Here is a 13,844-nt window from a genome sequence, read left to right as displayed (position 1 = left end):
TATAGGAAAAGGGTATTTATGAAATTTAAAGAGAAAACGCTACCTTTCTTTCCTAAACGTTAGTGCATGTAGCGTTTGATAAAAGAGCGTTTAGGAGCTTTTCAAATTCTTCTAAAAGCTTTAAGCTCTTACAAACAAACGGAGATTTTTATTTAATAAAAGCTTTTTCATAAAAATTAAAAGCTAAAAACTTCAAAAAGCTTCAAAAAGCTTCTTGCCAAACATGGCCTACATATATGGGCCCCTGATTTATGTCTCCATGGGCCCATCTTTCAGGTCTCATTTACTAGACAAAGGCCAATATTCACTTACACATGTGAATGTTTGTGCACTATGATTTTAAATCATCAAAGATGCTAGGGTCAATCACCAAAATACCCATTTTTTTTGTCTTTTCTGAGCTGGTACCCAAAAAAAAAAAACCTTGACAAAATGCCCGCGCAAGGCGCAAGAGACCTTGCGACCTTGCGACTTGCGTCCTTGCGCCTTGCGTCCTTGCGCCTTGCGTCCTTGTGTTAAAAAATTAGGTCAAATATAGAAATCAGACACCACATACACACACACACCCCGACACTCAGCTCTTGCGACCACTTTGCGACCGACGGCGATTACAAAGAACCTTGCACTTGCGACCCCCTTGCGACCCGTCTACCCTTGCGACCTTTCTTCTGAGACTCACCACATCACCACCACCACCACCACCATCGCCAGCACCACCGCCATCAGTACATCTCACCACCATTACCATCACCGCCTCCATTAGCATCACCATCACCACCACGATTGAGAAAAAGGAAGAGAAAAAAAACCGACAAAAAACGTGATCAATATGTCACAAGAACAGGTAAGTGTTTCCTTTCAACTATCTCCGTTCGATTACTCCATTTCTATGTCGAAAATGATATATAATTTTTGTTGCACACCAAGTGTTCGATGAAATGCTTCAACGAGCTTGGTGATGCAAAACTCACTTATAGTGTTGCTAGATTTGTTAAAGTTACAGTATTTGGAAGCTAACATTTTATAAAAACTGGAACACGATTGTTTTAGGGCTTAAAACTAGAATCTGGTATAGGCGCAAGGAATGTCTTGCGTCCTTGCGTTTTGTCCCTAGTATCTGGCGCAAGGCACGTCTTGCGTCCTTGCGCCTGTGTGATACACGAGACGCAAGGTGCGACTTGCGTCCTTGCGCCTGTATTTTTCTTCTGAAAAACTGTCTGTTTCAGGGATATGTTGAGGCGAAGTTGACGATGAAGAATATGCTTAATGTTATACCTCAACTAAAGGCATCAATGACTGAGAATCAACAAAAAAATTTTGGGGGAACTTGTTTTGGTCCTTGGCTAGATCTTTCTTACACCGGCAATGATCCGGGCCTTGTACATGCAATGCTCCAAAGAAAGAGTGAGCGACCGATAGGAATAGATGAAAAGTACCCTGCTGATGATGAGGAAATATGGTTTAGTTTCCGTCCGAATTTCAAAATTAGATTTAGTAGGCGGGAATTTTGTCTCATCACGGGGTTTAAGTTTAGTCGTCGCACGGACATGGCACATTACATTCCCAGAAGTTATGATGTAGAAACACCACCGATTAGACGACGTTGTTTCCCAAATCGTAAAGTTAATTCAAACATTACAATTACCGATATCCAAAAGCTTTTATATGATGGTGCTGATTTTGTGGTTAGTGATGATGATGTCGTGCGACTAGCCATTATTTTGATTGTGGAGAGAGCGTTTATGGGTAAGCAAGGGATTCATGTGGTGAGCAAAAAATACCTATGGCTAGTCGAAGACTTTGCTAAATTGAATGACTACCCGTGGGGTAATCGTATTTGGGATGCCACTTACCCCGTAGTTAAAGATGGATTTCAAGCTCGGGAAAGTCAGTTAGAGGTGGGAAAGGGTTATACTTTGGTCGGTTTTATGTGGTCATTTAAGGTAAAAATAAACAAGTTTGGTAGATTTGGTTAATACCTCTACATTTGAATCGTATATTATTTTTTTATGCGTCCTTATTTATTTAACTAATTTTGTAGATTTGGATTCTCGAGGCATATCGACGAACAATTAAAAGTTTTGCCCACAAGACATACAAAAATGGAGTACCGAGGGCCTTATTTTGGAAACGTTCATCGGCTGAGACTTTTTCAGTCACTGATTACCTGCATCTACTAAACGTTATGGTAAGTGTTGTTTTTAACATAAAAGTTTTGTTGGTGCTGGAAGAATACAGAGTAAGGATTTAGGATAAAATGGGTTCTGTGATGGGCGCAAGATATATCTTGCGTCCTTGCGTGACCAAGGCGCAAGGTTCGTTCTTGCGACCTTGCGCCTGCACCTTACGTCATATCGCCAACGCAAGAGTAGTCTTGCGTCATCAGTAATTAGGCGCAAGGACGCAAGACCAACCTTGCGCTTGGTTACTGATGACGTAACACGCAAGGTTCACGGCTTGCGTGTTTGTTTCCGGGACGCAAGGTTTGTCCTTGGGTCCTTGCGCCTTCAGCTAACGTCTTATGGTCAACGCAAGAGTAGTCTTGCGTCATCATTTACGAGGCGCAAGGTTGGTCTTGCGTCCTTGCGCCTTTGGATTTAACTTTTGCTGCTGTTGTACAGGATGATTGTCCGAAGAATAAACGACCTTTTCGTACTCTGCATCCCACTGATGTTGAGAGTGGATGACAATGGTGGTTAAAAAGTTGCCAATACTTTGATGGGACGGAAGTGGATGAGGAAGTTGAAGAACCTGTTGAAGATGAACCTGTCAATGAGGAACATGGTGGTGGAGAACAGTCTCAATCTCAATCTCAATCTCAGTCTCAATCTCAGACTCAATCAAACTTATCTACTGATGCAAAGGAATTATACATGTCTTTGGTGAAACGGATGGATAGGCAAGAGAAGGAGCTGCAAGAGTGTAGAACGCAAATAAATGATCACGAGAGACGTATATCTGAACAAGAGAAACGAATATCAGAACAAGAGCAAAATCAAGATGAGGAGTTACTTGGTCGATCCTTCTCAGACAATGAAAACGACAAATCAGCTCAACGGATTAGACGTGGAATGAGAGATCGACGACCAACGCGTGTACTAAGCTCCCCTTTCACAACACCGGGATACAGAAAACCAATCGAGAAGGTATATCTTTAATTACATTTTTTTTACCTTAAACTTGCAGTTTTGTCATTAATTATCGAGAATAAACAGGCTGTGTTTGTTAAAAGTAGGCGCAAGGTCATGTCTTGCGTCCTTGCGCTTGTTTTGACAAACAGGCGCAAGGTATGGTCTTGCGACCTTGCGCCTATGTTACATAAATGGCGCAAGGTTATACCTTGCGTCCTTGCGTGTGTCGCAAGGGTTATTTTGCGCCCTTGCGCCTTTTTTCCTGACTTTCTATAATTCACAGCTGTCAGATGATGTTGCTCGCAAAGTGAAAAGGCTGAGGGTGTCTGAGGCTGAGGAGGTTGTTAATCTCGATACTGAAGAACAGGGTGTTGTTGAAGAAGAACCCCACCCTATTGTTGAAGAAGATGTTGTTGCTCCGATTGTGAAAAAGCGTAAACGGTCGCAAAAGGATTGGGTTAATGACGAGGAAATTTGGTCGATGGTAGACAGGCTAGTGAATGATCAAGGAACTCTACTACCACCACCACCCAATGCTTGGAGAGACGGTAGAAAGCACGTTGGGCCTGCAAAAGATCCGAAGAGTATGGTGGATAGTAAGCAAGAAACGCGGTGCATGTTCATTTTTCAGAACGAAAATTTTATATACCTCACACCTGAGTTTTGGATCAGGTTACTTGGTCTTGGATATTCCGGATACTTGGAAAACTTAGTAAGTTGCTCACTTATTTGTTTCCATTCTTGGAAAACTAAGTAAGTTTCATGCTTATTTGTTTTATCACAATTGTAGCATATTGATGGATGGGCTACACTTATGTTGAGATATCGTCAGAGGGTTCTCCCCCGAGCAAGCCAGTATTCCACTCCTATTATCCCGACCGACTCGTTTGCGTGTAGTTCTCGATGGACTGTCATGCCATTGGGTTTCCTTTCTAGCCTTGCAGCGTTTCAGTCCTATTATGATGATACACAAAGGGAGGAAGAGAAACGGAAAGAAGCGGAGAAAAGAGGAGAAGTAGCAATCACAGGGGAGAATCCACCTGATTATATGTATTTGATTGGATTAGGGGATGGTAGTGATGAGCTATATCCATCCTGGGCCTATTGTGATAAGGTATGTTTTAGTTCCCAATACAAATTTTAGGTTTTGAAGTGTTCTGGAACAGGCGCAAGGTTAAGTCTTGCGTTCTTGCGCCTGGTGTTTTAGGTTGGACGCAAGGTTGTCCTTGCGTCTTTGCGTCTGGTGTTTTGAGGTGTTCTGGCACAGGCGCAAGGTTCAGTCTTGCGTCTTTGCGCCTGGTCTTTTTAGGTGTTCTGGCACAGGCGCAAGGTGTGACTTGCGTCTTTGCGCCTGGTGTTTTAGGTTTGACGCAAGGTTGTCCCTGCGTCCTTGCGCCTTTTGTTTCTGGTTGACGCAAGGTTGTCCTTGCGTCCTTGCGCCCTTTAGTCTTGCGTCCTTGCTTCCATTCTGCAGGCGCAAGGTATGGTCTTGCGTCCTTGCGCCTATTACAGTTTAGCTAATATTGTGTATGTTTTTTGCAGATTTTGATCCCCGTTCACTTTTACGATGCTCAACACTTTATTCTGATTGTGTTGAACTTGGAGGAACAGAAGATATTGGTGTACGATAGTTTGCCCGGTCATGTTGATCAAGAAATTTTCAAGCTCACCAAAGATCTGGGAGATCAATTGCCTGTATACTTAAGAGCAATTGATTACTTTAACCAAAAGCAAGACTCCCAGATTGTTGACTACTTGGAAAACAAGGAGAGCATCGAGTTCATGACCGAGGCAGCACCAGTCGTGCCGGTGCAAGGTGGAAGTAATGGGGACTGTGGTGTTTGGGTCTGCATCCATATGGAGAGGGTGATCTTTGGGTGGGATGAAATCCCAAACATTGGAGATCCTAAAAAGGCCGCAGAAGACTACAGAGTGAGAATGGCCAAGACCTTCTTTCGTGCACGCTTTGATACCCAGGAACCCCCACCAAAAGAGAAAGCAAAAGTTGGTAACTGAGGTTTTATTTTGAAAACTGTAGTTAATTATGTAATTTGTGTATAAAACTGTAAATGTTGTAAACTGTGAACAGGTCCGTAACTGTATTTTTGAAGGCGCAAAGGTGTGTAATCATACCTTGCGACCTTGCGTCCCGTAATAGCCGTAGACGCAAGGTCCTTCTTGCGGCCTTGCGCCTCGTATTTAGAAGCAGGCGCAAGGTGATTCTTGCGTCTTTGCGCCTTTTTATTAAGCAGGCGCAAGGTTCTTCTTGCGTCCTTGCGCCTATTTTTGAAACATACGCAAGGTTCATCTTGCGACCTTGCGCCACAAAATTTTTATTATTCTTGTAACACTAGCTTGTGCATTCAATATTATAACATATGAAGTAACACACGAAACCACATCATAAAATACTAATTAAAAAATATTACAACAATGGAAGACATCACACCTTAATTTGTTCCTGAAAATAAACGTATTCTAGGAACTAATTACTACCTAAATTGTACGTTGGATAAAACTGAGATTGATAAGCTTGAGATGGTTCGACTGTCTCTTTCGCCTTCGAGGTTGTGTTTCTTGCCCGTTGAGAAGTTGATTCACCTGTTCGGTCATAAGCAGCTGGGCATGTTGATCGAGAATGACCTGGTTCTTTGCAACGACTACAAGTTCTTACTTTTTTTGAAGTTTCTTCACCTTTTGAAGGAATGCGTTTTTTACCTTTAGGACGTCCAGGTTGTCTTTTCTTTAGAACTGGGGGGTGTACAAGTTGTAAAATCCCGGGAACCGGATCCGACCATTCAGACCGATGGGGGAGAGGAAGAATGTGTTCGGAATACGTATTTATGTATGTTTGAGTGCTGAACCAATGTGATACATAACAACTAATATCCTCCACTCCGAAGTGTCGTGCTGATGCAATCACATGACCGCAGGGTATGCCAAATAATTGCCATTGACCACATGAACAAGTTCTATCTTGTAGATTAACCAACCCATTTTTTCGTCCATCATGTACCTCTATTAGATCATTTGTCGATGGAAATGCTCGCCATCTTCTTGATTTGTCCGTCCTCTTAGCTAGCTTACGTTCAACATATGGAGTAACCGGTGAAGTAAGACTAACTGATTTGTTGCGATGTTTGAAATACCAATCCTGTATTGAACAACGAAAAAATTCGAACAACATGCAAACGGGTAGTTTACGAGCATGTCTTGATAGAGAGTTTATAGACTCTACACTGTTGCTTGTAAGGTATGAATACCTAATATGAGTAGATTGACTTCTGGACCATCTATTGATACCATCCTCACATAGAACTTTATAAGACGCTTTCAATCTCCTTCGAAATACATCCAGATGATCATGAAAATCCGACGCACGGTACGCCTTAACCATTTTCCAAAAGTGCCATTCGAAGAATTTCATCTTGTTGGATTTAGTTTTGATGTTCATGAATAAATGACGTGCACAATGAGCGTGAAACGCTTCCGGAAACACGTTTGCAATGCCGTGTGCTATTGAAGCAGCACGATCAGAAATAAAAGTAATCTCTGACATACGATCAACCATACCATAACTCATTAAATGATCTCTTAGGTTACCAAAAAACCATGACCAAACACTGTTTGTCTCGCCTTCACCAATTCCATAAGCCAATGGCAAAATTCCATTATTGCCATCCATCGCAACAGCAACTAAATTAGTACCCAGGTACCCACCCTTTAAATGTGCAGCATCGACGATGATTATCGGGCGGACATGTTGCACAAATGATCGAATCTGCATGAAATTTTCACAGTAAATCAAATATTATTAATAAAGACCTCATACACCATACGCAAGGCGCAAGGTTTTTATTGCATCATTGCGTATTAGTTGGCGCAAGGTGACCCTTGCGCCTTTGCGTATGGTGTACATATTAAAAGGTGGTTTTTGCTAAAATATATTTACTTACAACTACTCCAATGGACATGTAACACATCACAAATTTATTTTCTTTATCGGTAACCAAATTGGTGATGGTCCCCGGGTTGTGGATCTTAAGGTTATGAAGGTAAATGGGAAGCATTCTAAAGGAGTCATCACTACTGCCACGTAACATCTCTATTGCTTGACACTTGGCCCTCTGATGTCGTAGCGTGGGGTTACGAAATATACTATATTTTTAATACGGAATGCTACAAAATTTAACAAGTTTTAATTAAATATTTACAAAATGGATATACCAAAACCTTGCTACAACACAATAGGCAGTGTACCTAGTCGCGGAGTAGTATAGTTTTTAGTAAGTCCGGTTCGTTCCACAGGGAGACGGGCTTATGAAACACTTATTTTTATATAATTATATTTGTACAAAAATATATAAATATATATATAATAATATATAAAAGTGGGGGTTTTACCGTTTAATGACCGGTTTGTCGATTTATATTTTAAGCGAAGCGTATAGTAAGTGACGATATTTAAATAACAATATAAAATAAATAACAATAATTGAAATGACAATAAATAAAAGTACGAGAAAAAATGAAATAAAATATATTATGCTTATTTAAACTTCCGTAACCATGATGTTTGACGTTTTGATTTTAATTTTATGCCCATGGGTTAATTGTCCTTTGTCCTGGATTATTTAATATGTCCGTCTGGTTTTTGTCCATAACAGTCCATCAGTCATAAATATAAAATGCGAGTGCCCTCGTCAAATTATTATTATACCCGAAGTTAAATATTCCAACTAATTGGGGATTCGAATTGTAACAAGGTTTTAATACTTTGTTTAATGAATACACCAGGTTATCGACTGCGTGTAAACCAAGGTTTTACTACTTTGTTAACAATTACACCAATTACCCTTGAATGTAATTTCACCCCTGTTTTAATTATTCTAGTGGCTATTAATCCATTCCCGTGTCCGGTTAAATGAACGATTATTCGTACATATAAATACCCCGCCCATCGTGTCCGATCGAGTGTATATGGTAATTTATAGGGACGCCCAATTGTAAATCTTTATATTAACATTAACAAACTATCATTTAGTTAAACAAATATAAAGCCCATTAATAGCTCATAGTCTAATTTCCACAAGTGTCGTTCTTTTGTCCAAACCCCAATTATGGTACAAAGCCCAATTACCCATTTTAGTAATTAGCCCAACATCATGATTACTTCGGATTAAATAAGCATAATAATAACTTAAGTACGAGACATTAATTTAAAAAGGAGAACATAGCTTACATTGATTATTTATCGCGTAGTGGTACACGGACAGAATTTTGACTTCAAAACCCGTAAAAATAACTTTTACATAACCCAAACTAATCTAATATAACACTAATCTATACTATATTTATTTATATATTATAAATTTATTATTATTATTATGTTGGTGTGTGTGGTGTAAAAACGAACGAAAACTGGCAAATTTATAGACCAGGCCTGATTCTGATCCTCATGCGACTCGCATGGGAAATAGCCTTCTGGCCATGCGACTCGCATGGCCACCAGAATCCAGCTCAATCATTTTTGTTTTCTTGTTCGTCGACATAATTTAAAATAAATATAAATATATAAATAATTAATATAATTATTTATATATTATATTTTATTCTTGTGCATAGTAGACTAGATATTTTTGGTCCGTTGCGTCGGGCGTTTCTTCTTGGCTCGGGTCCCGGTTCCGGATTTTCGGACGTCTTCGCGTATTATTTTATATCGTGTACTTTGCGTTCCGCAACTTGTACTCTTGTCATTTTTAGACGTTCTTCATCAATAATTTGAACCACTTTAATTGTATCTTTGTACATTTGAGCATTTTGGACCTTTCCGTCTTCAATTCTTCGTTTTCGCCTTTTGTCTTCGCACTTATTAAATATAAACGAATATTACTTGAATTTGGAACAATTACAACTAAATAATTTACATATTGGGAGGATATTGCTACTAAATATATGTTCATTTGGAGCACTATCAAATATCCCCACACTTGAACGTTGCTTGTCCTCAAGCAATACATAACTTGAAATTATAATACATCACACGAATCACTTCTTTATTCTTCACACTTTGTACATCAGTGATTTTGATATGGCGGTATAAATAATGATAGTAACGATAGAACCATGGTTAAAGGTGGGTGTGTCATCCACAGTTGCCTCGGGTTTAGGTCAACGACACTTGCAATCAAATAGCCGATTTACTTTCGATTTCCAAAGCAAAGTGCACATTTGAAAGGCGGTTTACAGTCCCACATGACTATGAAAATGTAGATCCTTAAGGAAATTGGATCTTTATGAAAACATTTGATCTTTGAAAATTCAAGCTAGATTTTACCCTAGACAAGTTTTCTGATTTGATCCATCATCGGTGTTGCAAAATATATTTGTGGATCAATATTTTGGCTTAAAACTTTTAGGTTCGTGTAATCCACTGCTATCCTGGTATCGGAAACACACATCCAGTTTACTTGTTCCGTATATTACCTTTCGGTAAACTACCGTCCGGTTGTAAAGGAAAGCGATGAGCAAGAAACTGTTAAGGCAATGTCTTGTGACATGCAGATGATTATGGTCTTTTTAAACGTGTCGGATGCTAGAACTATCCTTGGTAGGAGCAATAGTAAAGATCATCCTATAATTTTTCGGTCTGGCACAAGGTCCTGTCTCTGACCATGCTATGCAACCACCGTTCTTACGGTTGACACCCGATTTGGTTCAGGTGACCTAATGAATTCTAGGTGAATTCCTAGGATTTTACGTTCAATGGTAATGAACGCATTGAAAATGGGTTTTCAGAAAACAAATCGGTTTGTATTTTTGATCAAAATATTTTCTCGTTCAAGCTCGAGTTTAGATATCATCGAATTCCATGAGTTTGTAATTCTCAATCTTTAAGGTCAATCTCAAGGATTGAGTAATATCAGTCTTAAAAGCTGATTTTTAATCTTTAAGGAGATTATCCTTTCTTGGGATCTGATTCATTAGTCTTATCAAGCTAATTTGCACGGTGCCCCCCCATTGTACGAGATAAATCCTTCTCATGGTTAGGATAAATCTGACCACTTGGCGACCCTGTTTTATGCTGAGGTCCGTGGATTTCCAGCCGATTTTAGTGATGACTTTTCTAGATTTTTCGTCAACCTACAGCTGGTCTGGGCGACAACTTCATGACCTAAATCAAGAAGCGCGTGTCTTTTTCGGAAGACTTTACTTCCTTTTAATGATGGAATTGATTCATCGTGCAGATCCATCTCTCATTACAGTAAATCGGGTAAAACAGTTAATTTAGTCCAAAACAAAACACCTGCAATAACTTTACAGAAACATGTGATAGATAGTTCTTAATTGAATGACTTGGTATATTCTCCCCACACTTAGTTTCTTTCTTTGCCTTTTTATTCTCCTTTATTCCATTCTTAAATGAATTCAAGCATTTTGGGTTGTTTCTCAATTTATGTCCTTTTCGAGGTAACGATAATTTCGGTATTAACACCTAGTTTTCATCGTTCATAAATATATATAAACATGATTTTGACTTCATTTAATTGAAAATTTTTCAAATTTTCACAAAATTTGGCAAATAAACTAAGTGTAAACCCGAGAGAATTTATAACCCTTCCCCACACTTGAGATCATGCAATGCCCTCATTTGCATGAAATCAGACTATAATTATAAATTCATGAGGGTGATTAGTGTAGAAAAGTGATTAAGAATACCTAGTTTGTACTTATAAAGCTCGTCGAATGATAGATGGCGCGCCTCATCGTTCATTCCTTCTTGTATTATCACACATGTTTTTCTTCAAAAATGGTTGCTTTTCTGAACTGTTTGCTAATCTTTGAAAATGCGTCTTTTACCCTAACTTATCATGCATGTTTATTAACGAGTTATGCACTAACCCGAACCCCTATTTTAACGTTAAGTGGGGTTAGACTTCCCCACACTTAGCTGACGACATGTGAAGTCGGTAGAATAAGTTCCACGAATTAGAATAGTGAGCCAGTTATTTATATCTCGGGTGGTGTATAATATATCAATGGGTTTAAAGTTTAGACTCACCCGATCGTCACTACTTAATTCTTTTTTAAGTGTAGCTTTTAGTAAATGGATATGTCTCTTTTCTGGTTCTTGGTCAAATGGATCGATATACACCGACATACTTATATCTATAGGGTGGACAATTTCTAATATTTCCTTCCGTTCATTCTCGAAATCAAAGGTTTCACCTCTATTACCCAATTGGGTGAAATCCGAGGTGTCATTATCTATTACAGCTCGTGGTTCATCTTCAGTAGATGACTCGTCTATTGAGAATATTGGGTTAGGAGGTTGTGGAATGGTGAAGTTCGGTTTGGTCTCGGGGGTAAAATTTTCAACGTTATCGTTTTCCCAAGAGTACCAATTTGTTACCCTTACATCTTCTTCGTCGGTAGAGGCTAATGTGTCGATATGTTGTGAAATTGGTAAGGCTGAATAAGAATTATCATCGGGATAGTTGGTGATTTCGGAGCTCTCGAATTCATCAAAATTCGATGATTTGAGATTTTCTTGCACAATACTCCTCAGATCAACAGGTGTGTAATCTGATAGAGTTTCAGCTTGCCTATTTACAAACTCTCTCATTTGTTCCTTTTGAGCATCAAGTTCTTCGAGTTTGATTCTCATATAATCTAAAGAATCTTCAAGTTCTTCTGGTTGTTGAGTTTGAATATCTTCTTGGGAATAATCCCAATTAGAATTGTGTTCTTCATAATCGTTCCATTCAGGTTCTGTGGGTGCGTAATTTTCAGTAGGAACGTAATAGTAACATTCCCATGTTGAGTGATAATCTCCACAGATTTCACAACCAGTTATTGTTTCGTCGTTCGCGATCCAAGATTGACTGACCGAATTGTCATCAACACTCGTTTGAGAGTATTGATTTAATTGATTTTGGATATCAAAAAGAGTTTCCATAGCCTTGTTTTCAAAATTTTCCATTTTATTGCGATGGCCAAATTTTAGCTACAATGTGGTGCATTCACGAATTATCCTATTAGTTATAAAAATAGAAAAACTTATATAAGTTGTCCAATTAATAGACTTTTCTGATTTTGCCCACGTTTCGAATAGCCAAAAGATGCAGCAGGTAGCCAGGACCCTTTAAATCGGAAGCCCACAACTAGCCACTAACAAATCCAACTATTACTACGAACCAGAAAAATGTCAACGTCCATTAATTTAACCGCTTAAATAATTTTTCTTTCTGTTTGAGATATTAGATAAGAAATAGAGAAAATTCTAGGTCCTAAAAACTAGAGTGTCGAGAAAATAGAAAGAAATAGATTGCGCGTCAAAAAGTGTCGAAAAATAAAAAGGTAGAAAAATAGACGTCGAAAAATAAAAGTAAGAAAGTCGTACGAAAAATGGCGTCGCAAAATTCTAAAGCACCTAAATCTTAGTCTAAGGAATAAGTACTTAAGGGATTTTACGGCAAACCTAAAAATTCTAGAAATAAAAATGAAACTACGGCAAAAACTAGACTTAAAACTAAGCACGAATGATAAAAATACAAAAATTACGCTAAAAATAAATAAAAGATACAAAATATAAAGGAAAATAAAAAGTTGATAAAATTATATATTTTTATAAAAATATTATTTTTATATTTATATTATAAAAGTATTAATTTTAAATAAAATAAAACTAATTATAAGTAATAATAACTAATTAAAAACTGAAATATAATAATAATAAATAGATTAGGGTTTATAATAATAATAATAATAAAATCCGTAATAAATGCGAAATTAGGGTAGAATGGTGGCTTGTCAGAAGACCTCATGCGACTCGCATGGGTTTATGCAGAAGGGTCATGCGAGTCGCATGACCTGTTGGTCCAGTTCAAATGGGGGTCAAAAAATGACAGGTTCACGTTTTAATTATTTATTATTTATTATTTATTTTTATTTTGTTTTACATTTAAAGTAAAATATATATAAAATAAATAAAAACTTATATTTTTATAAAACTAAAAATAGAAATATTTTATATTTTCATAAATAAAAATCTTAAAAATATATAAAAGCAATTATTTTTTTTTCGGTTTTTAAATTTTTAAATTTTTTTTTTTTTTATAGATTTTATATTGTTTTTCTAAAAATGTAAATAAATATTTCGCCGACTCCCCGGCAGCGGCGCCAAAAACTTGATGTCGTAGCGTGGGGTTACGAAATATACTATATTTTTAATACGGAATGCTACAAAATTTAACAAGTTTTAATTAAATATTTACAAAATGGATATACCAAAACCTTGCTACAACACAATAGGCAGTGTACCTAGTCGCGGAGTAGTATAGTTTTTAGTAAGTCCGGTTCGTTCCACAGGGAGACGGGCTTATGAAACACTTATTTTTATATAATTATATTTGTACAAAAATATATAAATATATATATAATAATATATAAAAGTGGGGGTTTTACCGTTTAATGACCGGTTTGTCGATTTATATTTTAAGCGAAGCGTATAGTAAGTGACGATATTTAAATAACAATATAAAATAAATAACAATAATTGAAATGACAATAAATAAAAGTACGAGAAAAAATGAAATAAAATATATTATGCTTATTTAAACTTCCGTAACCATGATGTTTGACGTTTTGATTTTAATTTTATGCCCATGGGTTAATTGTCCTTTGTCCTGGATTATTTAATATGTCCGTCTG

General features: G+C 37.5%; 2 protein-coding genes across 2 annotated transcripts; one reads left to right on the top strand and one right to left on the bottom strand.

Moving 5' to 3' along the window:
- The first annotated feature begins 829 nt into the window (after positions 1–829).
- LOC139889361 (uncharacterized) lies at positions 830–5,147 on the top strand. The gene is made up of 8 exons (XM_071872321.1): positions 830–844; positions 1,227–1,943; positions 2,042–2,188; positions 2,281–2,483; positions 2,705–3,146; positions 3,415–3,843; positions 3,922–4,245; positions 4,674–5,147. Exons 1-8 carry the CDS (start codon positions 830–832, stop codon positions 5,145–5,147), a joined length of 2,751 nt encoding a protein of 916 aa, XP_071728422.1.
- Positions 5,148–5,173: 26 nt separating this feature from the next.
- Positions 5,174–7,239, bottom strand: LOC139889355 (uncharacterized). Its single transcript, XM_071872315.1, has 3 exons — positions 7,088–7,239; positions 6,083–6,912; positions 5,174–5,411 (listed from the first exon to the last, which is right to left on the bottom strand). Exons 1-3 carry the CDS (start codon positions 7,232–7,234, stop codon positions 5,174–5,176), a joined length of 1,215 nt encoding a protein of 404 aa, XP_071728416.1. The 5' UTR covers positions 7,235–7,239.
- Between the last annotated feature and the right edge of the window lie 6,605 nt (positions 7,240–13,844).

The sequence above is a fragment of the Rutidosis leptorrhynchoides genome, chromosome 1, assembly GCF_046630445.1.
Source record: "Rutidosis leptorrhynchoides isolate AG116_Rl617_1_P2 chromosome 1, CSIRO_AGI_Rlap_v1, whole genome shotgun sequence".
Lineage (NCBI taxonomy): Eukaryota > Viridiplantae > Streptophyta > Magnoliopsida > Asterales > Asteraceae > Rutidosis > Rutidosis leptorrhynchoides.
This window is presented reverse-complemented; position numbering and strand designations above follow the sequence as displayed.